Source organism: Saccoglossus kowalevskii, chromosome 5, assembly GCF_978046115.1.
Source record: "Saccoglossus kowalevskii chromosome 5, keSacKowa6.1, whole genome shotgun sequence".
NCBI classification, from domain to species: Eukaryota; Metazoa; Hemichordata; class Enteropneusta; family Harrimaniidae; genus Saccoglossus; species Saccoglossus kowalevskii.
In genome coordinates, this window is record NC_140645.1 from 38,592,814 (window position 1) to 38,617,968 (window position 25,155).

Below are 25,155 nucleotides of genomic sequence, written 5' to 3' on the forward strand. Positions count from 1 at the left end.
ATTGAATGTCACTAAATACATGTCATATTGGATGTCACTGTGAATACATGTCATATTGGATGTCACTACATGTCATATTGGATGTCACTGTGAATACATGTCATATTGGATGTCACTGTGAATACATGTCATATTGGATGTCACTGTGAATACATGTACATGTCATATTGGATGTCACTGTGAATACATGTCATATTGGATGTCACTGTGAATACATGTCATATTGGATGTCACTAAATACATGTCATATTGGATGTCACTACATGTCATATTGGATGTCACTGTGAATACATGTCATATTGGATGTCACTAAATACATGTCATATTGGATGTCACTACATGTCATATTGGATGTCACTGTGAATACATGTCATATTGGATGTCACTAAATACATGTCATTGGATGTCACTGTTAATACATGTCATAATGGATGTCACTGTTAATACATGTCATATTGGATGTCACTAAATACATGTCATATTGGATGTCACTAAATACATGTCATATTGGATGTCACTAAATACATGTCATAATGGATGTCACTGTTAATACATGTCATATTGGATGTCACTAAATACATGTCATATTGGATGTCACTGTGAATACATGTCATATTGGATGTTGCTAAATACATGTCATATTGGATGTCACTGTGAATACGTGTCATATCAGATGTCACTAAATACATGTCATGATGGATGTCATTGAAGATTGAACACTAATACTGACTTTTATTAATGTATATTTTTTATTTATCACAATATTGCAAACCAAATAAAACAATGTTTAGTAAAATGATTAATTGCTATGTACATATCCTACAAGCATAACAATTCTTCTGTAGTACTGATAAAAGAAAACCCAGAAAAAAAACCTGTGTACTGAAGGCATGGGGCCATAAATTAGTCATTTATACAAGAAGCTATGTTATCTGATATAGCTCTTTTTTTTAAATACATAATGTGAACTCAATCTGTACATCAATGCATGGTATCAGTGCAGTGCAGTGCAGTGCAGTGCAGAGCAGAGCAGAGCAGAGCAGTGCAGTGCAGAGCAGAGCAGAGCATAGCAGAGCAGAGCAGTGCAGTGCAGAGCAGAGCAGAGCAGAGCAGAACATCATTATGAACCATTAATGAATCTTTAGACCAATAACTGTTAAATAGGTAAACATTGTCTGATATATGCAAATTGGGTAATTACTATGCACAAATTTTAACCCAAAACTAATCAGGTTACGCACTCCTGCACCATGGTTCATTGGTTTTGAAAATATCAGCTGATTATAGTAAATTAGACCACTGTATATGAGCAAATTTCAATATCAGGTGAGTGGTGTCAGTGGGAAAACTCATGATTTTGTATTTTATGATTAATATTTGCAGAGTTTAACCAGGTCTGTGGATTATAGCAGCGCATCTATTAAAATTTATTGAAATACAATGAGTGGTTCTTTGAAATATAAGCAGAAAAGCTGAAAATAATAATTATGCAAATAAGGTAATTAATATGCATGTACCTCAATAAAAAATACTAATCAGGTCTACACACTATGCTAGAGCATCTTATGTAGCAAGTTGCATGATGAATGGTTTTTGAGATATCAGTAGGACAGACAGACAGGTTTATAGTGTACTTCACATATGAGAGTCACAAATATAGAAAATTGATTCTAAAATAGAGTTAGTTCACACAAACAACAAGAATGAACTGTGGATTGGGATTTACTAAGTGATTTAGTGTCTTAGTTCAGATTTGTAGATGCTTCTTTTGACTTGGCCTCTGTGATATTGAGATAGAAGTCAAAAGAATGAATACAGATCTGTCACAAACTCAGAATAATGCACTTCACTATAGAGTTTTTATATTTTTGTTAAGAATGTTATGACAGAATATACAGAAGTACTTCTGTACCTTGTTAATAATTCAGATGTTTCACTGTGTTATCTTGCAAATTTGTTGTGTAAAATATACTGTTTGGTTACATGCCATATTGTTATGGCATCTAATACAAATAAATAAATAAATTACACCACTTCTCCAAATAAGGAAAGTACCCGTTGATTTCATGTCTACATAAAGGTTAACCCTGAATTGAATGCAAATGACATGATGAAAGCTAATGCACTTAAATTTGGCAAGAAATGATGGCATTGAAATAAATTCTATTATTATACATCTGTCTCGTAACACCATAAGTTACAGCGTGCCATAATTTTGTGGTATTTTACTGGGTATTTTCATTATACCACATTAGGAAATGCGAATTCTAAATATAGAATTATTACGCACATAAGCATCGTCTAATAATAAAAACAAACATGGCTGCCACCAGGGTTTGACTGGACTCCACACAAAGAAGTTCGCTGATTCTGTTCTAAACTTTTTGGATTTCCCATGATGTATCATTGGAAGGAAAAGATATATAATAATAAGGTTATTAAAAGGATACCACAAAGTAAGTATGCATCGACCTCTGCTGTACCTACTCCCGCTGTACAGTCTTCGTGCATATTTTTCAGTATCCTTGTAATAACCTCATATTATTTGCACAGTCCAAGACAGGTAATCAGTGTTGGTAATAGGAAGAATATTTATCAGACAAATGCAACATTTCAATTCCTATGACAATATTGTATATGTGTATATATGATACTACTGGGTATAACCTATCAGAAGAATGTGTTCATGATTTGTTTAAGACTAGTGGCAGTTGAAGTACTTTTAAGACTTCCCTGAAATTGAATATTTACTGTGATTGCTGTTTTTAAATTCTGAGGAAAACACTTGGGATACTCAAACTAGGGCATGAATTTCTATTTTGCTCCTTTTCCAATCCAAAACAGGTGCCAACGTAAGGTTTATCATATGACAGATTCATTGTTTCCATGGAAACAAGTTCAGGTACTTAATTTATTTTCACTCAGCAACATTGGTGCTTTTAAAATGTCATTTTTATTTTACTAGTCATAGCTGCAATCCATCAACTCATCAATCTGTCCAACTAATATTTTAAGCTGACAATTGTAAAAAGTGATGCATATACAGAAAGACATCGTTTTCCCAAGAACATTGATTAAAAAGATATACAATTGGTAACCATCAAACTTATATGAAAGGAATATTAGAAAACCAACATATGAACAAAGTATCTATTTTACAAATATACAATAACATAATGACCCTAGTATATATTTAAAAACCTGCACAAGAAACCATGTGGTTTATACAGCGTCTTTTATGCAAACTCAACTTTATTGCACACCATATACAAAAGCATTCTACTTATCTTGAACTATACATAAATTTATAAAATATAATGTTTTCATTTAAAATTCTCAAAGGTTTATTTACTTGCATGTTAACAGCCTTCTGTGTGGTTCATACTGTAGACCTCTGACTGAGCCAGAATCATGGACTCAAACAGGACGATATTTATCATATCTTTTTAAAAGTAGTACAACTAAGGACAATATTTGGAATCCAATACAGAGGGCAGCCAAGGCAACAAAATCAAACAAAAGGTTGTCCTGAAAGTAAGATAATAAATAATATGATTAAAGACAGAACAATCCATCTTACATGCTTGCATCAATTTTTATATAAAGATAACCTGGTAACTTGTATATTTGTGAAAGTAATTGCGTTTTATATAACAAGGTAACTTTTAGATTTAAGTTGAATTCCCACTTTCTAAATATGTGAACTATCACTCCCAGAACAACCTAAAAATATAGAATGTGTTTAAAATGATGATATTTTAGCTAAAAAACATGATATATTAAAAGTAGCTAACCTACCCTCACTTTCTCGCTTATTTCATTTTGAAAGTACTGGCCAGTTTTATCCCATAGACAAACATACATACAATGTAATCGACTTCTAAAGACAAACAAAGCCCCTGAATGTATGTTGTTTACAAAACTAGCTCAATTTAGGAGTCCTGCTTAAATTCATATAAATTCTTCATTACCCATCCACAGTCTCAACACTTGATGGTGTATATATTGGCCAAGAATGGGATCTCACAAATTTGCGAAGTAGGAACGCAACTACGTGATAAACAACACAATGGAAAGCGAATAGGCTTGATGTCAGACAACAGCAACAGAGATATATTTGTGAATATGTGCAGGACTGATTTTTTAAGAATCCTAGATTAAAATGGGATCCTTGAAAATGAAGATAAGTCAGCTTGTTGACTGATGGAGATGTCAGTCTTGAAAATTGTATGCGACTATATAGGTGACTTGAGGTACAAACAAAAATGTTGTGGGCCCCCAATTTCCTTCTTTCACTTATTTTGTTTACTAAATGTTAATTTCATTTTGCCAAATGAAAAATTCCATAATTAGGAAATTTTCCAAAATCACTGTATTCTCTGTTGCATCAATGACATGCCAAAGAATTAGTACATCTACTTGCGTGACAGCAAATCATTGTGTGTGAATGGCACATCATATCAGCTTAGTGGGAACACTATGTAAGTGGATGTGGTGAACTATCAGCTATATAACACATACTAACCTGATCAATGCTTAACTGTTTCAACACATTTTCACCTGATTCCATGCACTGTACTTTAATTGAATAATTACATCCTAAAAACAAGAAAAACTTTTATTATAGATTAAAGTTGTACTCATAATTCATTTAGATAATTCATTTAGTTTTACTAAGGTATTAGAATTAATATACTGTTAAATACTTGATTTTTGCTATTTTCGCTGAAGGAATGAGTCAGTGAAAATAAAATCCAGCAAACATACCTTTTTTTTCTATACTTTACATTCAACGAAAATTAATTGCAGCTAAAATATAGTATTTTCATAATACAGTATGACATATTTGAAGGCATGAATATACATGCAAGTATACACTTGAATTCGCTCAAATTTGCCATTGTTGAAAATAAATGCAGGCCAAAATAAATTTGAACAGAGGAGACTAATTAGCAGTATACTGGAATGATTGCCAATATTTGGACATACATTGGGAATCAATTCAACTCGACAGTTGAATACGAGCTGCATGCTTGCTTTACGGAAACATTTATTAGAAGTTCATCAAAGGTACAGCCTGTATAATATTGTATTAATAAGAATCTGTCGTCAAAGAGTGCCACTAATTTATCAACATGGAGTGACTACTATTATGTCACTTAGAGTAATCAACATCATGTTTATAATAGTCATTGGTTAAATTGTCTCTGACTTTCTCCGAGTCGGTGTGTGTTATGTCTAGTCACAACTTTATTTTGGCTCATTTAATTAAAATACAAATGATGTCACTATCCAATTGTTGATCTACACAAGTTTTATTTCCCACAATGTGTGGAAGTTTTGACAATAAAATACTGGTCACAATAACCTAATAAAACTTTGAGAATGATCACGGAATATGTCAGTTAATATGCCATATCAAACATATAGTGTATATTATACAAATCATTCTCTGTAGTAGCATTTAGTGTGAAAAATATCACTGTTTTTTACATTAAACGTAATGATATACATGATAAACACCATCAGTGTGCACAATCAGTACAAATTATATGACAATAGAAATGCACATCTCAACAGTTTTAGCAACCCAATGAACTCATTGTCAACTGAGGCAAGGAGAGTTTGAGTGGAGTGATTGAAATTTTTTAATTTTTTCCATGGATGCCTTTTTACTTTCATGGTTATAAAACTAATTTTATCAGCTTCAGTCTGATGAAAAATGACTTTACTTCAAACACAACCGACGACCCCCTGGAATATGGGCTTAAGTCATTCCAATTCTCAGCAAAAAAACTATACATCATATTTAGATATACTGTCAAAATACACAAACTCAAACACAGTGATGCCATCTCGCGGTAAAGTCCATGACCCTCAAATTTTTTCGACAGACGTATTGTGCAAATGCAGATCGAATGTTTCTAAATGCTTAGCTGCATGAGTGTGCTAGTGAAACTTTCAGCAAGCATGACTAAAAATCATGTACAAGCACTACAAAATCTTAGTTTTCTCTTCAATAAGATAGTCAAATAGTGAAACCAAACCTGGCAAACTAATTATTTCATGAATACAAGGTAGAGGAGGAGGTAGACATATGAATATGTCATTAAAACAAAATGACAGCCAATCAGCCATTTTGAATCCGGTCAAAAAACAAAATGATGTGCATCAAGATCCATAATGTCCAATGTATGTACCAAGACTGTAAACAGCCGAGATCCGGTTCTGGAATGCGAGAAATGCTTGATTTTGATGATTTTTCAGCACAAAAATGGCCGTCATTCGGCCATCTTGAATCAGATCGTGAAACAAAGTGCATAGGTATAATATTATGTTTGATGTATGTGTGAAGTGTGAATGTAATCGGTCCAGGCATGTCTAAGATATGCAAGCACAGAACGCGTTTTTGAGTGACGTCTGAATGAGGAATAACAAGCCATGCATGGCACAGTCCCTGTTAGTTATCAAATTTAAGATATATAGTGATTTTATGATTTTTTTAACATTAAAATGATCGTCAAACAAGTACTTGTCCATATTGAGAGATATTGCTCTGGAACAGCATTCAAAATCAGCCATTTTGAATACATGTATAATATATAACATGATGTATAGCGAATATATAAAATTAGAATATAATCAGTCAAAACAAGTCGGAGATATGGGTCTAGAAGCCCATTCATTAAAACAAAATGGCTGCCAGACAGCCAGACAGCCATTTTGAATCCAATCTGAAAAATAAATGATGTGCATTAGGAACCTGTAATGTCTAATATATGTACCAAGTTTGAACGAAATCCATCCATAAATGCCAGAAATGCTTGATATTTGATGATTTTTTTAGCACAAAAAAGGCCACCATTTGGCCATTTTGAATAGGATCGTCAAACCAATATATCTGTCTATCTATGGCATGATGTATAATGAATATTTAAAATTGAACATAATCAGTGAAAGCTATGGCACGAGAACCACATTCATTAATTAAAAACAAAATGGCCGCCAGTCGGCCATTTTGAATCTTTTCTGAAAAACAAAATTATTTGCATCAAGGTCCCATAATGTCTAATGTATATACCGAGTTTAAACAAAATCCATCTGTAAACAGCCGAGAAATGCTTGATTTTTAGGATTTTTTAGCACAAAAATGGCCGCCATTTGGCAATCTTGAATCAGATCGTGAAACAAATTGACGTGCATATGTATAACATCATGTATGATGTATGTGTGAAGTTTGATTGTGATTGGTCCAGGCATTTCTAAGATACAGGTCCGGACGGACGCACGCACGGATGGATGCACGCACGCACGCACGCACGGACACACAGAAGTCAAAACATTAATACCCGTTTTCGGACTGTGTCCGAACGAGGACTAACATACAAGATGCCTGCCAGTCGGCCATCTTTGATCCACTTGTGAAAGAAATTGTCATGGACATGTATCCTAACATGTACAATCTATGTACCAAATTTGAATGAAAACTGACAAAGCATGTCCAAAATACAACATTTTCAAAAAACAAGATGGCTGCCAGTCGACCTTTTTGAATCGTATCGCTAAACCATTGCATGTGCATATGTCCCACATAAAGTACTAGGCACATGTAAAGAATGAACAGAATCGGTCCAAAGAATTCTGAAATATGACATTGAACGGGTGAACGCACAGACAGGGGACGGATGCACAGACGGTCAGAGGACATGTATCTTAACATGTATAATCTATGTACCAAATTTGACTCCGGATGGACGAACACATGGACGGACGTACGGACGGAGACCGAATTATAAGTCTCCGTTTTTGGACTTCATCTAAACAGGGACTGATAATGACTAAGGTAATTGAACATTTCTGCCAATTTTGAAAACCATCAGTAGTCTTAAGTGCAAAAGCACATCCACAAATATGTTTAGATGTCATGTGAAATTATCATAATTATGTTTCATAAGTTGTTCCATTGACACTCAGAGTTGGTCATGTGATAATAACTTTAACTATCACTATTCATAGAGCTACATTTGTAGTTAATACTTGTGATGTCATTAGCCGTGTTATCCCAATACTACGGTATTACCAATGAGTTATACATACAAGCGATATCAGGTGATAACCTACCCAATTATATTATAGGGTAATGAAAGACATTTTGAATCAAATTATGCTAGGAATAATTGCTTACATGGGTCCCATGGTGAAATGAAACTATATAATCATAATTGGTTCTGATATGCGTTTGATCTAATCAGATTCCTAAAACAGAATGCCATATATCAACATTCCAAGTGTAGCACATACATTACGATGGAAATCCATTGGTGCATGTCTCAGATCTAATTCAGGATTGATCATACAAATGCAAGTCAACTAAATTTCAATTTTCACATCCATGTCATGTAAATATAGCCAGGGAATAAAGGAAACAGCGCCCTCATGTCATGGTCATGCGCCTCCTTACCCTAGGGAGCAGATCCTCTGGCAACCATAAATTTCTGATTGACCAGGGATCACATTTGGCCACTGTCTTCAACTGTGACCTGTCTGATAGTAATTTTGGCCCCAAGGAAGCCATAGAATGCACCATTTTAACTTAGAATTATCAAAAACTCCACACCCTGGTAAGGAGAACCCTATCTCCCCCGCTTGGTGGTATCGCTGAATTGCACTGCTCCCTCTTGCAGTTTTTTTCTATAAAAAAACCCTGATGATGCAAGGTATGAAAACATTATTTGGAATGTCTGTCTTGAAATAAATCACGATGAATCTACATACATACATGTATGTGTAACATGAAATATCATGTTTGAAGTTTGAATGTAATTGAAAAAAAAATATTATGAGATATGGTTATGGAACATTGTTAAAAACAAAATAGCCACTTAAAGTGAAAAACATTGACACATAGTGATACCTGTTTTGACTGACAAATTGAAAGATTTAATAATTTATTTATTTATTGGCAGACCAAAAAGAAGAAATCCAATTTATAGGATTCATTAGAGAAGATTTCAGTTAACCTTGCGGGAATTCTACTCATTGCATTGCACATTGACAGCAGACAAGACGGGGCTTCACATTTGTGAGTGTGCAGAGATCCATCATCCGTCAAACCCATAATTGCCATTGATGATTGGGAGACACAGAAATATACCACTCTACCAAAAATCAGGTAAGGACATGTGAAGTTGTTGAAAAGTTAGTTACACCATTTATTTTCACTGACATTTAATTTCACTCTTTTGATGTTTTGAGCATATTCACTGTGTTTTAATTTCACAAATTTGTCAAAGAAACAATGCGTTTTATTGTTATTCTACATGTTCACGTAGAATTAATTTAGCGAATTTTACCCATTAGTGAAAAAAGCAAAATTAAAGCCCAGTGAATAATTAATGTGTTTACAGTAGCTAAGTGTGTACCTTTAGCATCAAGATCTTTCCATTGGTTAATACTTAGAGCTTCAAACGCATATTTATACCAAGAAAAATACTCTAACCATTCTAAATAAACAGGACTGGATCTAGAAAGAGAAGAACAGAAACACCTGGAGTAAACATGTTATGTTATTTTACTATGTATGGTTTTCATATCTAAACTTAAGAATTTTATGATAAGGTGTATACTGCAAAATTAAAAACAAGCCATGCATGGCACAGTCCCTGTTAGTTATCAAATTTAAGATATATAGTTTTGTTTATAGTAATATAGCTGGAATATAACCATGTCAGGAATATGATTATGATGATTGTTTAACATTAAAATGATTGGCATTTTTATCTGATCGTCAAACAAGTACTTGTCCATATTGGGAGATATTGCTCTGGAACAGCATTAATTAAAACAAAATCAGCCATTTTGAATACATGTATATATGTATAACATGATGTATAACGAATATATAAAATTTGAACATAATCAGTCAAAGCATGTCAGAGATATGGCTCTAGAAGCCCATTCATTAAAACAAAATGGCCATCATTCAGCTATTTTGAATATGATTGTCAAATCAGTATATCTGTAAATCTATGACATGATGTATAATGAATATTAAAAATTTGAAAATAATCAGTCAAACTAAGTCAGAAATACATGTATGGGTCTAGAAGCCCATTCATTAAAACAAAATGGCCGCCAGTCAGCCATTTTGAATCCGATAAGAAAAATAAAATGACGTGCATCAGGAACCCGTAATGTCTAATGTATGTACCAAGTTTGAACGAAATCCATCCATAAATGCCAAAAATGCTTGATATTTGATGATTTTTTTAGCACAAAAATGGCCACCATTTGGCCATTTTGAATAGGATTGTCAAACCAATGATCTGTATATATATGACATGATGTATAATGAATATTAAAAATTTGAACAAAATCAGTCAAAGCAAGTCAAAGATATGATGTATAATGAATATTAACAATTTGAACATAATCAGTCAAACTAAGTCAGAGATACATGTATGGGTCTAGAAGCCCATTCATTAAAACAAAATGGCTGCCAGTCAGCCATTTTGAATCCGATCTGAAAAACAAAATGACTAATGTATACACCAAGTTTGAACAAAATCCATCTGTAAACAGCCGAGAAATGCTTGATTATGATGAATTTTTTAGCACAAAAATGGCCGCCATTCGACCATCTTGCATCAGATCATTAAACAAATTGATGTGCATATGTATAATATCATGTATGATGTATGTGTTAAGTTTGATTATGATTTGTCCAGGCAATTCTAAGATACAGGTCCGGATGCACAGACGCACAAGGGTCAAAACATAAGTCCTTGTTTTCGGACTGAGTCCGAATAGGGACTAAAAATGTAATCAAAATAATCATTCATAATCAGCTAAGCAAAATAGACAAAAGATATACACAATGAAATATACGGTCAGTGAGAAAATGTGGAGCACGTCATAATATATGATTGTAATCTTGGGTCTGTCCATAAATCTTGGTAATATTCTCATCATCATGTGTTATTCGGCTGCCATGGTTACGATTTAGATCTTCATCTTACTATCACACAATAATAAATGAAAGGCATGCTGTCTGGAGTTACAGGATGATGTATTATTACTAACAGTACCTGCCTCCACTTTCGGAAATTTGATAAATAGTACAGGTAGAGATATTGTAATTTGTAGTTTATTGAAGCATGTAGACAATCAAGGCTTGAATGAGCTGTAATATGCAAGGCGTTTATAAATAGAGATTCTACAAAGCTCTCCTGTGTGAATGTTCAGTGTCATGCACAAATTGATTATGAATGTTAATATACATTTGACTGTTAGTCACCATGATTCAATTCTTTCATAAAGTGCCCTAGATTCAGGTACTGTAGAATTTCGCTGAAAAGACTTTTTGGGTATTTTGCATGGAATTTATTTTCACTGATTTTAACGAGTTGAATGTAAAATATAGGAAAAAAGGTGCCGGGGTATATTCGCTGGATTTTATTTTCAATGAATCATACCTTCAGCGAAAATAGCAAAAAATAATTCCAAGCGAAAATAAAGTATTTTACAGTAATGCAAACTCTCAGCCAACTCAAAGTCACAATTTGCATCTTTTTTTTTAATCACATTTCAACAATATTTGAAAAATAGATTTTTATTTCAATTATATGTTGTATGCAAATCAGCATAGTTATGCATACAATGTTGTTAATGAGAGATATCCTTGGCTCATGGATATAGAAATGTAATTGCCAACTCAAAAGAGAGATTTCACATATTAAATATGTGTAATCAGCATTTACATGTCACTGAATAACTTGTTTTGTTTAAAAATCACATGGGTAATTTTTTTTTTCCATCTATATCTGCCCTTTATGCAGGTAATAATAGTCGTTATCATATTGTATTATAATATCACTTTGATGAAATATTGTGAATGCTCAGTTTGAATAAGTGCAAATGATGATATCGTGGCAAGTGGTACAAAGAGTACAAAGAGATAGAAGTGAAATCTACACATGATCTTGAAATACAGAAAGATGCAATCACATGAATGCATAGTATTTGACAGCCTTGTTATTATTAGTCATGCCAAGGTCACATGACTGCATATTACATGAGAGCCTTGTTCTGATTGGTCACATGACTGTGCTTTGTTGTAATTGGGGAAACCAGAATCACATGACTGCATATTACACGAGAGCCTTGTTCTGATTAGTCACATGACTGTGCTTTATTGTAATTGGGGAAACCAGAATCACATGACTGCATATTACATGAGAGCCTTGTTCTGATTGGTCACATGACTGTGCTTTGTTGTAATTGGGGAAACCAGAATCACATGACTGCATATTACACGAGAGCCTTGTTCTGATTAGTCACATGACTGTGATTTGTTGTAATTGGGGAAACCAGAATCACATGACTGCATATTACATGAGAGCCTTGTTCTGATTAGTCACGTACATGACTGTGCTTTATTGTAATTGGGGAAACCAGAATCACATGACTGCATATTACATGAGAGCCTTGTTCTGATTAGTCACGTACATGACTGTGCTTTATTGTAATTGGGGAAACCAGAATCACATGACTGCATATTACATGAGAGCCTTGTTCTGATTAGTCACATGACTGTGCTTTGTTGTAATTGGGGAAACCAGAATCACATGACTGCATATTACACGAGAGCCTTGTTCTGATTGGTCACATGACTGTGCTTTGTTGTAATTGGGGAAACCAGAATCACATGACTGCATATTACATGAGCCTTGTTCTGATTAGTCACATGACTGTGCTTTGTTGTAATTGGGGAAACCAGAATCACATGACTGCATATTACATGAGAGCCTTGTTCTGATTGGTCACATGACTGTGATTTGTTGTAATTGGGGAAACCAGAATCACATGACTGCATATTACATAATAGATATTTTTTTATTAGACGCATAAAATCTTACAGAAAGAAATTAAAAAAAAAAAAAAAAAACTACAATCTAAAAAAGAAAACAAAAAATAAAAACTTTTCTCAAAAAAAAAAAAAAACAAGTCAAAAACAAAAAAATACAATTTGCAGCCAATGGTGAATACAGAATATAGAATGAACACAAAATGTGGCCTAATACACTGATAGTTGTTGCTGTTTTGTTCCATAGCTGTTTTTTAAGAAGACAGCTAAGGCTGGTGCTAGAGTATGGTTTGCCATAATCAAAATGAATTTATTCTGACTATTTTCTTTATCAAAATTTTCGAATTTTATTTTGTGCAGTCAGGAATAATTTGTCCCTATGGTGACTGTAAGCTGGACATTTCATTACAAAATGTTGCTCATCCTCAACTATATTTTGGCTGCACATATCACTTGTTCTTTTATCCAGCCGCACATTATTATGTCTGCCTTTCTCAATTTTAAGGTCATGGTTGCTTGTCCTGAATTTTGCAATTAACCTTCTAAGACCATGGTTGTGCATATTAATTAGGTAATTTTCAATTTTTAAATCTTGTTTGAAAAGTCTGTATGTTCTTAGTTTGTTTTTACATGAGAGCCTTGTTCTGATTAGTCACGTACATGACTGTGCTTTATTGTAATTGGGGAAACCAGAATCACATGACTGCATATTACATGAGAGCCTCGTTCTGATTAATCACATGACTGTGCTTTGTTGTAATTGGGGAAACCAGAATCACATGACTGCATATTACATGAGAGCCTTGTTCTGATTGGTCACATGACCAGACTCTGTAATATTTGGGAATCCAAGGAAACATGTTTGTACCCAATAAAACATATTATTTTGCACCAACTGGAGACATGAAAATGAGTGGAACATTTGGCTAATTATATCATTCAGTCATTGTCAATGACATAGTCCCTGTCTTTAGTGAATGTGTTAGTTAGGAATAATGAAAAATGTAGATAGATTATAATTAATTGTTGTTGGATAATATTCAGCAAATCAAAAGTATGGTGTTACTTCTCATATCGCCTTATGCAGGTTTTATTAGTCAAGGTGACACCTGCTGTCAATTAGGATCATTCCCATATTTTACATAATTGTACAATTCACATTCACAGACCACTTGGACATTTTGAGACAAATAACATAACAAAGTATGTGTGTTGTTCACTTCAAGTTGGAATGAAATCAGCCCAATCACTAGTTGGTCAAAACAAATTAACATGCCGAGGTATACCATCATGCCTTGTCTTTATACCTAGTTTCAACAAAAATGGTCAAAGCATGTACAAGAAATGGTTAAGAACAAATGAAAACACCAACATGGCTGCCTATCGGCCATTTTGTATAAAATCACAAACCAATGAGCAACAGTAAACCATCGTGTGATGTTCAAACCAAATTGGCCCAGGCATGCCTGTGAAATATGTTCAAATATTGTAACTTTGACAAGCATCATCAGGTCACCATGAGTGATGAATAAATTAGGTTTAGGAACGCACAAGAAACTGATGACATTTTCAAATGTTAATATTTTGAAACAAATGTTGCCACCAGTCGGCCATTTTGAATCAAATCAAGAAAAAATATGACCCATTATGTCTTGCCTTTGTACCAAATTTAATCTAAATCTGTAAACAAATCTTGAAGAAACTGGCAGAACACTTGAAAAAAACAAATGCCAACAAATCACAAGAACAAAATGAACAGTGACCCATCATAAGTGATGTCAATGCCCAGTTTAAATAAAAATAATTTAATGTTGATTTGTGTTTTTTGGGGGACAAAAATGGCCACCAATGGGTCACAGGCCAATAAAACAAATCAACATGCATATGTATCCCATCCATATCTTTGTACATGTACCAACTTCGAATAAAAGCGGTCAAAGCGTGTGCAAGAAATGATGATGAACAGACACACGAAAGACTGAAAATCTCTGTTTTGGACATTGTCAAATGGAAACTACTAAATCACATTAACATCTGAAGCACTGTTTGCATGTATTTTGTGAAACTACATTTAGTGTATTAGCATAAGAAAAACAACTCATAATGTTCCCCTAGTTCTCAGGTCATTTAGCATTATTAAATTGTTATACTTACGCAATGTTAATAAAATATCCACCCATAGTAAGTACTGGCAATATAAATATCATAGATATAATTATAATCACATTCTGACTAGACGTTAGTACTGATAAAAACAAACCTGTAAAAAATCAGAACAATGTCATGATACATACAAGCACATATGTGATCTATTTCTGGTATCTAAGCACCTTGAACCATTACATTACAACCATCAAAACATTTCTCTTTAAGCATGTTATGATTTTGTTGAAATGTCAGCTATCTGCCACATTTGTAATTTAAAATATTGCACAGGCACTAATGATGTAGACCACATAATCTTATACCATCACAGACTCTACACGTAATCTGATGACATCAAAGTCTGCATGTACTATATGATAAATTTATCATATTTCTTACCAAAAAGTAAGAGAATAAAAATTGTTTTTGGAAATTGTTTTTGGAAATTTGGAAAGAAATTGTTTTTGATGCAGAATAAAATCAATGTTAAATTTCATTCAATTGGCAGCAATGAAATGTCAATAACTTTTGCATAGTTCATATCACTAGGTAAGCAATATAGATGGAATACGGTACCGGTAATACAGTTTAGTTTGCTTTGTCTTATTCAGTTTTCTATTTCTTGTTTTTAATTGCAATTCTTTTCGCCCCATTCTAGGGATGTTACACATATGTTCTTAAAAATCTTATAAAAAATCATATTTTCACTTTGGATGCATTTATCAATTTTCTCTTACTTTTTGGTGAGATATATGATAAATTTATCAATGTGATACCATAATTAGCATCTTGAATAAGCACTTGTTTATGACTTGAGGCAAATGTATTGATTACATTACAGGGTAGATAGAAGAGGAGCATCCTTTTTGTAATAAATATTATTATGGAATACATTTTAAAATTACTATAAATATTTCATTAGTGTCTACCGGGTAATTAGATTTTTTCATTTGTCTTTGATGCCTATTCATGAGTATAATATCTATTGTGACTAGCATGAATGGGTGAACTTCATTTCAACAATGAGCTTTTATTGCTTCTCCAATTGTTAGTTTATCATTCAAAAATTACTAATTTCCTGATAAAAAAAGATCATGCTGTTTTCCCCAAAAAACTTTCCATTCTACGTTCGTCTTTCAGTGAGGTTGCTGAACCCTCATTAACATATTTAAATGCGCTATGGTAATTCAGATACATTTGGCTTGAACCATCCAATGTTCTGATTGGTTAATAAATGCGTTGACCTAACAGATCAAAGAGCCAAGTTTCAGGTCAACTCTCGTATGGAAAAAAAAACATTTTATATCAGATCAAGCATTTGCATGCGACTTAAAACATTTGCTTACGAAGAAACTAAGTTGTATTTTACTTGAATTTCATAAACTAACAAATTGATTTTTTGTATGTTATAATAATCATGACTGAGTAATAATCAATGTTTGCAACACCTAAAAAACAAATAATTGTTTTGCCATTACTGGATTTTGCTGCTAAGCAATATATTCATGTTCGTTTTTACTTGAAACTTCTTTTTTTACTTTTTGTAACCAACAAAGTTATAACCAAAATACTGTAAAATGACTAATTTTCACTGGGTTTTAATTTCACTGATTCACCATTTCAGACATATTCAGTGGGTTTTAAATTCACTTTTTTATCATTTATATAATGTGTTCTATGCTAAATTTTACATATTCACTGGGTTTTTAATTAGCTAATTTTCCAGTCAGCGAAATAAGCAAAATTAAAACCCAGTGAAAGAACAGGAGTTGTAAACAATCGACTCCCTTGACGCCTGTGCCATGGCAACGCAATATGCAGTACATATTATGCTCTGGATTATTACATTGTTGTTCTATTGTGTGTTTTGTTTGTTCCATATGTGTTCTATGCTAAATTTTACATATTCACTGGGTTTAAATTTAGCGCATTTTTCCAGTCAGCGAAATAAGCGAAATTAAAAACCCGTGAATAATTAACTCTTTTATAGTATATTACATGGACATTAAAGTTAGTATTTCTTGGCATCAACTGGAAATAACAAGATTTCTTTTGTTTACTGTAAATGCCTCTTTTAGACCCAAATTAAGACCTTCAACTCTTCCCTACGCCTAAATTTGAGTGACGTTTAAATTAGAGTATTTACGGTACTGTGGAATACTTTATTTTTGCTGGATTTAATTTTCGCTGAAAAGGCTTTTCAGGCATTTTGCTTGGAATTTATTTTCACTGATTTTTGATGAGTTTAATGTGAAATATAAGAAAAGAAATATATTCGCTGGATTTTATTTTCACGGAATTATCCCTTCAGCGAAAATTTATTCCAAGCAAAAATAAAGTATTCTACAGTATATGCTGAAATAATCAGGTGGCAATGTTTCATCTTAAGCAATCACTATCATAAGGTTATACAGACAGTACAAGCATTAGTGTTGATTAGATCACAGACTTGGGGCTGCACATGTTCTAATTTAATCTTGTACGTCAGATTGCAAGATTGATATGCTACTATTAAGAGTAATTGTTTTATACAGTAATTCCCAATACAACATTGTCGGTACTTAGTCGCCTGCAATAGAAATATTTACAGCAGACATTACCTCAAACTTTAGGTATTGTCAGAAGTTCCCAAGTCCCCTACAAACAAAGGTTTGCAGGATTTTTTCAAGAAAAAAACTGCAATCCTCGGGGGCGGAGCTACGTCACAGACGTTCCACGTTGCTAAGACGCGCACCACTGTACCATGCATTTCTATGGGCTCTGTGCGCGCTGCTGTGGAATGCCGGTCGAGCCGGTGAAAATTCGAGAAAACAACACAAACTCAACTTTGAAGTAATCCCGAACAACCAAATTTATATATGTTACACACATAGGGCTAATTTTGTTGCACTGTTCAGAGGAGTCTCAACAATCATCCCAAAGTACCGTTTTATGCGAGTTTTGGGCCTTTGTTTTCACCGCCGCAGGTTGCCAGGCGGTGAAAATGCCCGGATGTCCGCCCCCGAGGATAGGGAGCACTGCCATTCAGCGACGCCACCAAGTAGGGGAGATAGGGTTCTCCCTACCAGGGTGTGGAGTTTTTGATAATTCCAAGTTAAAATGGAGCATTCTATGGCTTCCTTGGTGCCAAAATTACTATCAGACAGGTCACAGTTGAAGACTATGGCCACATGTGATCCCTGGTCATTCAAAATTTTATGATTGCCAGAGGATCTGCTCCCCAGGGTAAGGGGGTCCCCATGGCCATGGCATGAGGGTGCTGTGTCCCTATTCCCTTGTTTAAAGAAATCCCTGGCTGACATTACCCTACACTTTAGGCATTGTCAGAGGTTCCCTACAAACAATGCCGAGAATGATGGTAATTTTTAGTTCCATGGTTTATTTTATTAGTCCTGCAAATGTTGTCACCTGATATCACTTGTTGGTAGAGCACATTGATACGAGCTAGTTTTATACACAAACTGTGGGTCAGTGAATAGTAGCGGTTGTGATGCCATGAGTTTTAACTATAAAACAAACCATACATGGCACAGACCCCATTAGTTATCAAATTTAAGTTATATAATTTTGTTTATAGTAATATAGTTTGAACATGAACATTTCAGAGATATGGATCCAGAAGCTGATGCTTGATTATGATGATTTGTTAACATTAAAATGATTGACATTCAGTCATCTTGTATCTGATTGTCAAATAAGTATGTGTCCATATTCAGATATATTGCTCTGGAAAAGCATTAATTAAAACGAAATGGCCACCAGTGAGCCATTTTGATGTACAAAATGATGTACATCAGGTACCCAAAATGTCAAATGTACCAAGTTTGAGAAAAATCAATCCATAAACAGCAGAGATCCAGTTCCAGAATGCCAGAAATGCTTGATTTTTGATGATTTTATAGCACAAAAATTATCACCATTCGGCCATTTTGAATCAGATTGTGAAACAAATTGATGTGCATATGTATGCTATGTATGTATGAAATTTAAATGTAATCGACCCAGGCATGTCCACGCACAGAGGTCAATCCATACTTCCCTGTTTTTAGATGGTCTCTGTACTGTGACTAATTAGGCATGATGTGTAAGTGCACCAGTAATAGCAATTACTGTTATCAAAAATGAAATACTCATATCCTGCAATAAAAATGGTACAATGTACCATGACATGATTCAACATCCTGTCCTAATATGCACAGAACATCGCCATGTTTCATGCAACAAAACAGGTCATGATATTTCACACTAATACAGTGAATAATATGCATCGTGGTCATGTGATCAATTCAAATATCAGATACTGTGGCTGATCAGTTTAAATCCAGCAACTAAGTTGAGTGATCAATGACCGACATCTGTTTGTAATGGCAACATTTTCAATCAACCAGTGTTCAATAAGTGACCATGCATGACTACATTCATCAACCATCATGCCTTGTTACTAATGCCTTCGTGTTTTTTAGACTGCGGGAACAGCACAGCTAATAAGATAAGTTGACAAAATGAACTCAAGCTGAAGTCTAGATATAACGTCATGAATTGTTGGCATAGGTAGATAATTACAAGTGACAATGATTAGACAAGATAATTGGTATAGATCACATCAGAATACTAAGATTTGGGTACATATGCAACAATGACAAGGAAATGACAGATCAGTTTGTACGTAATAGACTTGTCTTCACCAGAACTGAACCAAATTTGCATTAACTAATGGAGTTCAGTTTAAAATGAATGGAAACAACTTTTCGTACTCACTGTAATAACCATAAGTGATCTTGATTCAGATTTCAACATGTTACTTGTTCCCACATGCATGCTCCATGTTTTCAATCTATTAGTCTGTCACACTGCTCAAACCATTCTTAATTTTGTTCAAAAAACTCTTGTTTAGTCATTTGACAATTTTAACCATTCTAAACTTTACAGCATGAGATGATATATACACTGTACACATTGTTTCTTTTCATTAGCAATGAGATTTTTTTTCAGAATGATGTTGGGGTAAATATTTTCTATGAGTGTGGAATATTTTTTCATATATTTTCATATATAATTCTCCCAACTTTATCTTTGTGTAGATTATTTTTGTCAAAAGCTAAGGAGTTTATGATGGTCAACTCGTTAAATTGCTCATTTTAATTGCTATGCAGATTTGTCTACAGTCTAGAGTGCTTTTCTTGATTCATGGCTTGATTACAGTGTTACAGGTCGATAAAGGTCAATCTCCTGTCTCTCATGATGATATGAAAGCAGTCGGATTTTGAAGAATATACCACTGTCAGTCCTTAGTTTGACGTTTAAATTGCCCATCGAAAGTTGATGTAACATTAAGTATGCACACCACACCCTAGCACAGAGAGTGCTGCTTGAGTTGACAAGGCATACAAAGTCCTGTGGAAAATCTGAATTTGATTCAAATAAAGTTTGGTTTGCTGCCCCCACTTAGAAAAATATACATTAGATGGAAAAAACCTAGGTAATGATGGTTTCAAAATAAATTTGTTCAAGAACTGAACCAATTTTGATCAAAATTTGATTTGGACCAAAGCGTATTATTGCGTGAGAACAGGGGTAATTAATGTGAACAATGGAAACTACCTTAAAATCTGTAATAGAAGTCGCACCCATTCTTTTTGAACAATTGAGAACCAAAAATTCATCATTTCTCATATGTGTAGATGCTTTAATAGAAGCCGCATCCTCTCTGTTGCATTGTAATATTTTAATAGAAGTCATGGCTTCTAATACAGATTTTACAGTAGGTCCCAGAGATGAAAAGACATAGTAATCAGTTGACTCACCAAATGAGGCACCGGCATTGGTTACTAAAATAATGATACCAACAAACACAAAGTAATTCCTCCATCCCGGATTCAAACCTATAAAACATAAAAAGCAAGCCATTGTTAAGAATATACATGTATGCACAAACTATATGTATAGTATTAAAGTGCTGACGTTTTATAAACACATAAATAGTTCTTTTTTTACTTTGAACTGAATTTGTACAAAATCAGTTAATATGTCTGAGAAATTGTGTGTACCAAGTTTGAATGAAACCAGTAATGTCCTGCTAGTATGTTAGTGCCACATGTTCAAGATTTACACCAATGATTTACAAGATGATTTTGTGAATTTGTGATGAAAAGAAGGAACTGGTGGTGAATTACTGGACTAGAAAACACATCTCTGTAAACTTTTAAAAAACATGTTCTTATAAAACAGTGAGAACACATTTACCTTAGTAACATATATTCGTAAATTTCAGCCAGAAATCCTGATTTTGAAATGGTCTGATAATATTTCTGTCTCATGATGTTTATGTAAACAAATCACTACCTAGTATGTTTTAATCTTTTAAAAATTATATCGTGAGTTTTTGAATGAGGTAAAAGACAGGGAATTCTTTATTTGTAAATCATACACCCTTCTGCTACTGTGAGAGATTGATGATATGCTGAAAAGTTGATTTACTTTCTGTGTTTCTAGGGCTGTCTGACATACAAAAGACATAGTTATGTATATAAGGTTATTACGAGGATACCTCAAGATATTCACAAAGACAGTACAGCAGGAGTATCTAGAGACCAATAATCGTAACAATGTTACAACCTATGTCTCTGTTACTGGTAGTTATCCGCTCTACAATGTTACTGTAAAACACTTTGAAATAGCTACATGCCATTTTAGCTAATTTGACTCAATGCATGAATTAACTGAATCTTAATTTAAAGTGTCAATAATCTCATTGTGAGAATATACTCTATTCTAATTACCGACATCTTAATTTAGCGAAATTGTGAATTAGCTAAATTAACTAAAATAACGTGCTAGCTAAAAAGACATTTTACAGTAATTTACTTACCTGTCATCCAATAAACTATAGTACTGCTTACTATGGGATATAAAATAGAGGAAGGCAACTGAAAAAAAAAAAAAATTAATATATATTTAAATATAGCGATATAATATATACTTTCAGTTTAAGTCACAGTAAATCACAAAATTTGGAACCAGTGATGTTTTTTCAAGATCCTACAGCACAATATCGCAAAATGTTGTCTTAACGAATACAATAAAATGCTGAAACCACAGAAATTTCTTGCAGTGAAAAAAAATGGTTTGCAGTAATTCAAAGTGCACTAATGTTTTCAACACATCTCATGAATACATCCATTTTTCTCAAATGTCAAAAACAATGTTTTTATCAAGATGTAACAAAATTAAAAACATTTTAGTGAAAAATATGCAATTTATGTTGTTCTTATTGTCTAAACTCAAAGCTAGATCAATACCTGACCTCTAAAAACCAGACAGACTTTGACGACTTTTGCTGTACTTATACATGTATCTATGAATCTTGAATTTGAAATAATCACCAAAATGAGTTTTTTCAATCAAAATGTGACCAATTAATTTAAAACATTGACAAGTATGTTCCATTTGGCACTACATTCACAAAGGGTAATGTAGACAAGATGAATTACTATAGAACACTTGTTTTATTTTTCCGTTGAATCAGAATTAGTGAAATACCCAAGAAACTGACAAACTAAACACAATTTCTTTTGGTTTATATAAATTTTCAAATAATTTTCCAATTACACATGAATCAGCCAATTCATAACAGAAATTGCTAAACAGACTAGCTTTTGAAATATAATTACATAACATGAGCAGTCATAGAGAACAACCGAACAACCAAACAACCAAACACTAACATAAATTGCCCCCTCTATCGGTAGATATGGCAAATCAACGCACACAGTGCCAAGAAGATATATTGACGTTGATGGGTGATTTTTTTCATTTTTGTTTTGCAATTATCATAACTGAATTCAATAGTTTACAGTTATCCACTTTTACACCTAATACATACAGTTAAAAAGTTAAATATATAACAAAAACGTCGAGATGACGCAAGATACTGTACTACAATAATTCCTAGATTATCATTTACATTTATGTGACTCATTGACGTTGGTGCAAACCATGATCTTTGTGAAATAAACTGAATATGTCTGATTATTTGCTGAATGATGAAAGATATACAATTAGGTTCAAGAAATAATAATTTCTGTAAGTACAATTATGTGTCATTGACCTCAGACACAACAAATAAAAACATGTGATAAGCATTAAATAGATCATATACACATATGTCAGGAATTGAATAGCGATTCAAGGCTGTAACTGACTGATGAATGTCCTAAGCTGTTTTTTTGACAATTTGTTAATTTTGTATTTTGTAATCCAAGCAATACTAAGCCAAAATGACTTTTGTGGAACCAAATGCACACATATACTTGTAGGTTAAGAAGTTAGGATGCTCATGTTGTGTATACAGCACAGTCCAAGCATAATTTAAAGGGGAGTGGTCGTCGCGCTGATTATCCCACATTGATTATCCCACAATCCAATACGCTCTTCAAATGGAAATCACAAGTATGAGGTTTGACCTGGGCACGACTTGCACTGAATACCACCGGTGACTCCTTTGATACCTCCCAATAACCTAAAAATACCTAATTAAAGCTTGGTAACATCTCAGTTTGTACTCGTTGATCTGCGCAACAGTAAAAGACACAATCTTTGTTTATATGAGACTCAAGCATGCGTGGCTAGATGACTACCTCCCTTTAACATTTAGATAGTTTTTATGCTGGCGTACAGTTGGCTTAGGTTGCTTACCAAACCACCATATATCTACATGATGCATATTAATCTGCCTGAAAACTTAATGTAGGGGGTAAATACCATGAAGAATATGTTAGTATTGATGGCCATGATACTCACTTATTAAATAAATTGTAAATATTTATGAAAAGATAAATATAGTAAATAGCCATCTTAGATGCTTGCTTGTACAGTACTGTACAATGTATGTAAACAAACAACACTTACTGTAAAATACTTTATTTTAGCTGGAATTAATTTTTAGATTTGATTTTTTTCACTGTTTTTTGACGAGTTGAATGTAAAATCTAGAAAAAAAGGTATATTCACTGGATTTTAATTTTCACTGAATCATTCCTTTTGTGAAAATAGCGAAAAATTAATCTCAAGCGAAAGTATTTTACAGTACTAAATTAATTTTTTTTTCAAATGACAATTTTTTTACAGTTATTTGCACATTGATTCCCAGCTCTAAAACCAATTTGTTGCATGTCTAGGTTTTATAATATTCATAACGAACATATGGAAGTATCCAGCGCCATACATACTACATGAAAATAAACTAATAAACAGACAGATTTTGTTGTTGTTGCTGGTTTGTATTTTCATGGGTGCAACAGCAAATATACGTAATAAATATTTAGAACCAAACGAAAACTAGCAAAATACAAATTAAGAAACCTTTGACTTTAATATAACTTGTCCTTTTCACTATTATATTTTCTGGAGAGCGTGGATAATATAAATAAAATTTGAATAAAACCAATTTGTTTTTTTTACTCTATAAATGCAATGACAAATGAAAGCCACACCATACACACCACTGTTATCAAAATATTGCTATTAAATTGATTGATTCAGTCAGTAACAGATGTTTTGTTCATTACACTTAATCAAATCTCCATTAACAAAATACATTAATTACTTTCAAATACCCCCTTCCACACACTTAATGAATCATCCATATTGTCTAAGCTATACTCAATTCATATACACAGTAAATATGTTTTCAGGGTTCTTCGTGTTATACACAATAAGGAGACAGAGAGGAAATTTAGAATTGTGTTAAAATACATCAGCCAACTGATTAAAAAATTAATCACAAAAATGACAGATGTGAATATGACCTTTTTTTATGAATAGCTTTTGATTGGTTGAACGATAGAAATTCCACACATATTGGTACATTGTATGTGATATTACTGAATACCTTACTTTCTTTATCAGTATTACTAATAAGTATATATTGAACTTTTCAATCAAATTTGAACTACGTATCAATCTAATGCCTTGCCGCATTCTCCAACCTTTGAAAGCATAAGTCAACTTCTGTGGGCATTCACAGAATAAATAAATACTTTTCCTATATTCAATTTCCAAAAGACCTGTATGCAATTATAAATTTATTTTCATTTGAAAAAATATACAAAATGTTACCAAAGATTACAGGCATTCAATTAATTAAT

General features: G+C 33.3%; 1 protein-coding gene across 1 annotated transcript in view; it reads right to left on the reverse strand.

The window, feature by feature from the left end:
• Positions 1 to 730: 730 nt before the first annotated feature.
• Positions 731 to 25,155, reverse strand: part of LOC102801044 (protein white-like) — a 45,302-nt gene continuing 20,877 nt past the window's right edge. Inside the window, exons 13-18 of the mRNA XM_085499399.1 lie at positions 21,879 to 21,936; positions 20,815 to 20,892; positions 15,020 to 15,125; positions 9,423 to 9,523; positions 4,526 to 4,599; positions 731 to 3,528 (exon numbers count right to left, since the gene is read on the reverse strand). Coding sequence (XP_085355525.1) covers positions 3,418 to 3,528; positions 4,526 to 4,599; positions 9,423 to 9,523; positions 15,020 to 15,125; positions 20,815 to 20,892; positions 21,879 to 21,936 — 528 coding nt within the window. The 3' untranslated portion in view covers positions 731 to 3,417. The remainder of the gene's footprint in view (positions 3,529 to 4,525; positions 4,600 to 9,422; positions 9,524 to 15,019; positions 15,126 to 20,814; positions 20,893 to 21,878; positions 21,937 to 25,155) is intronic.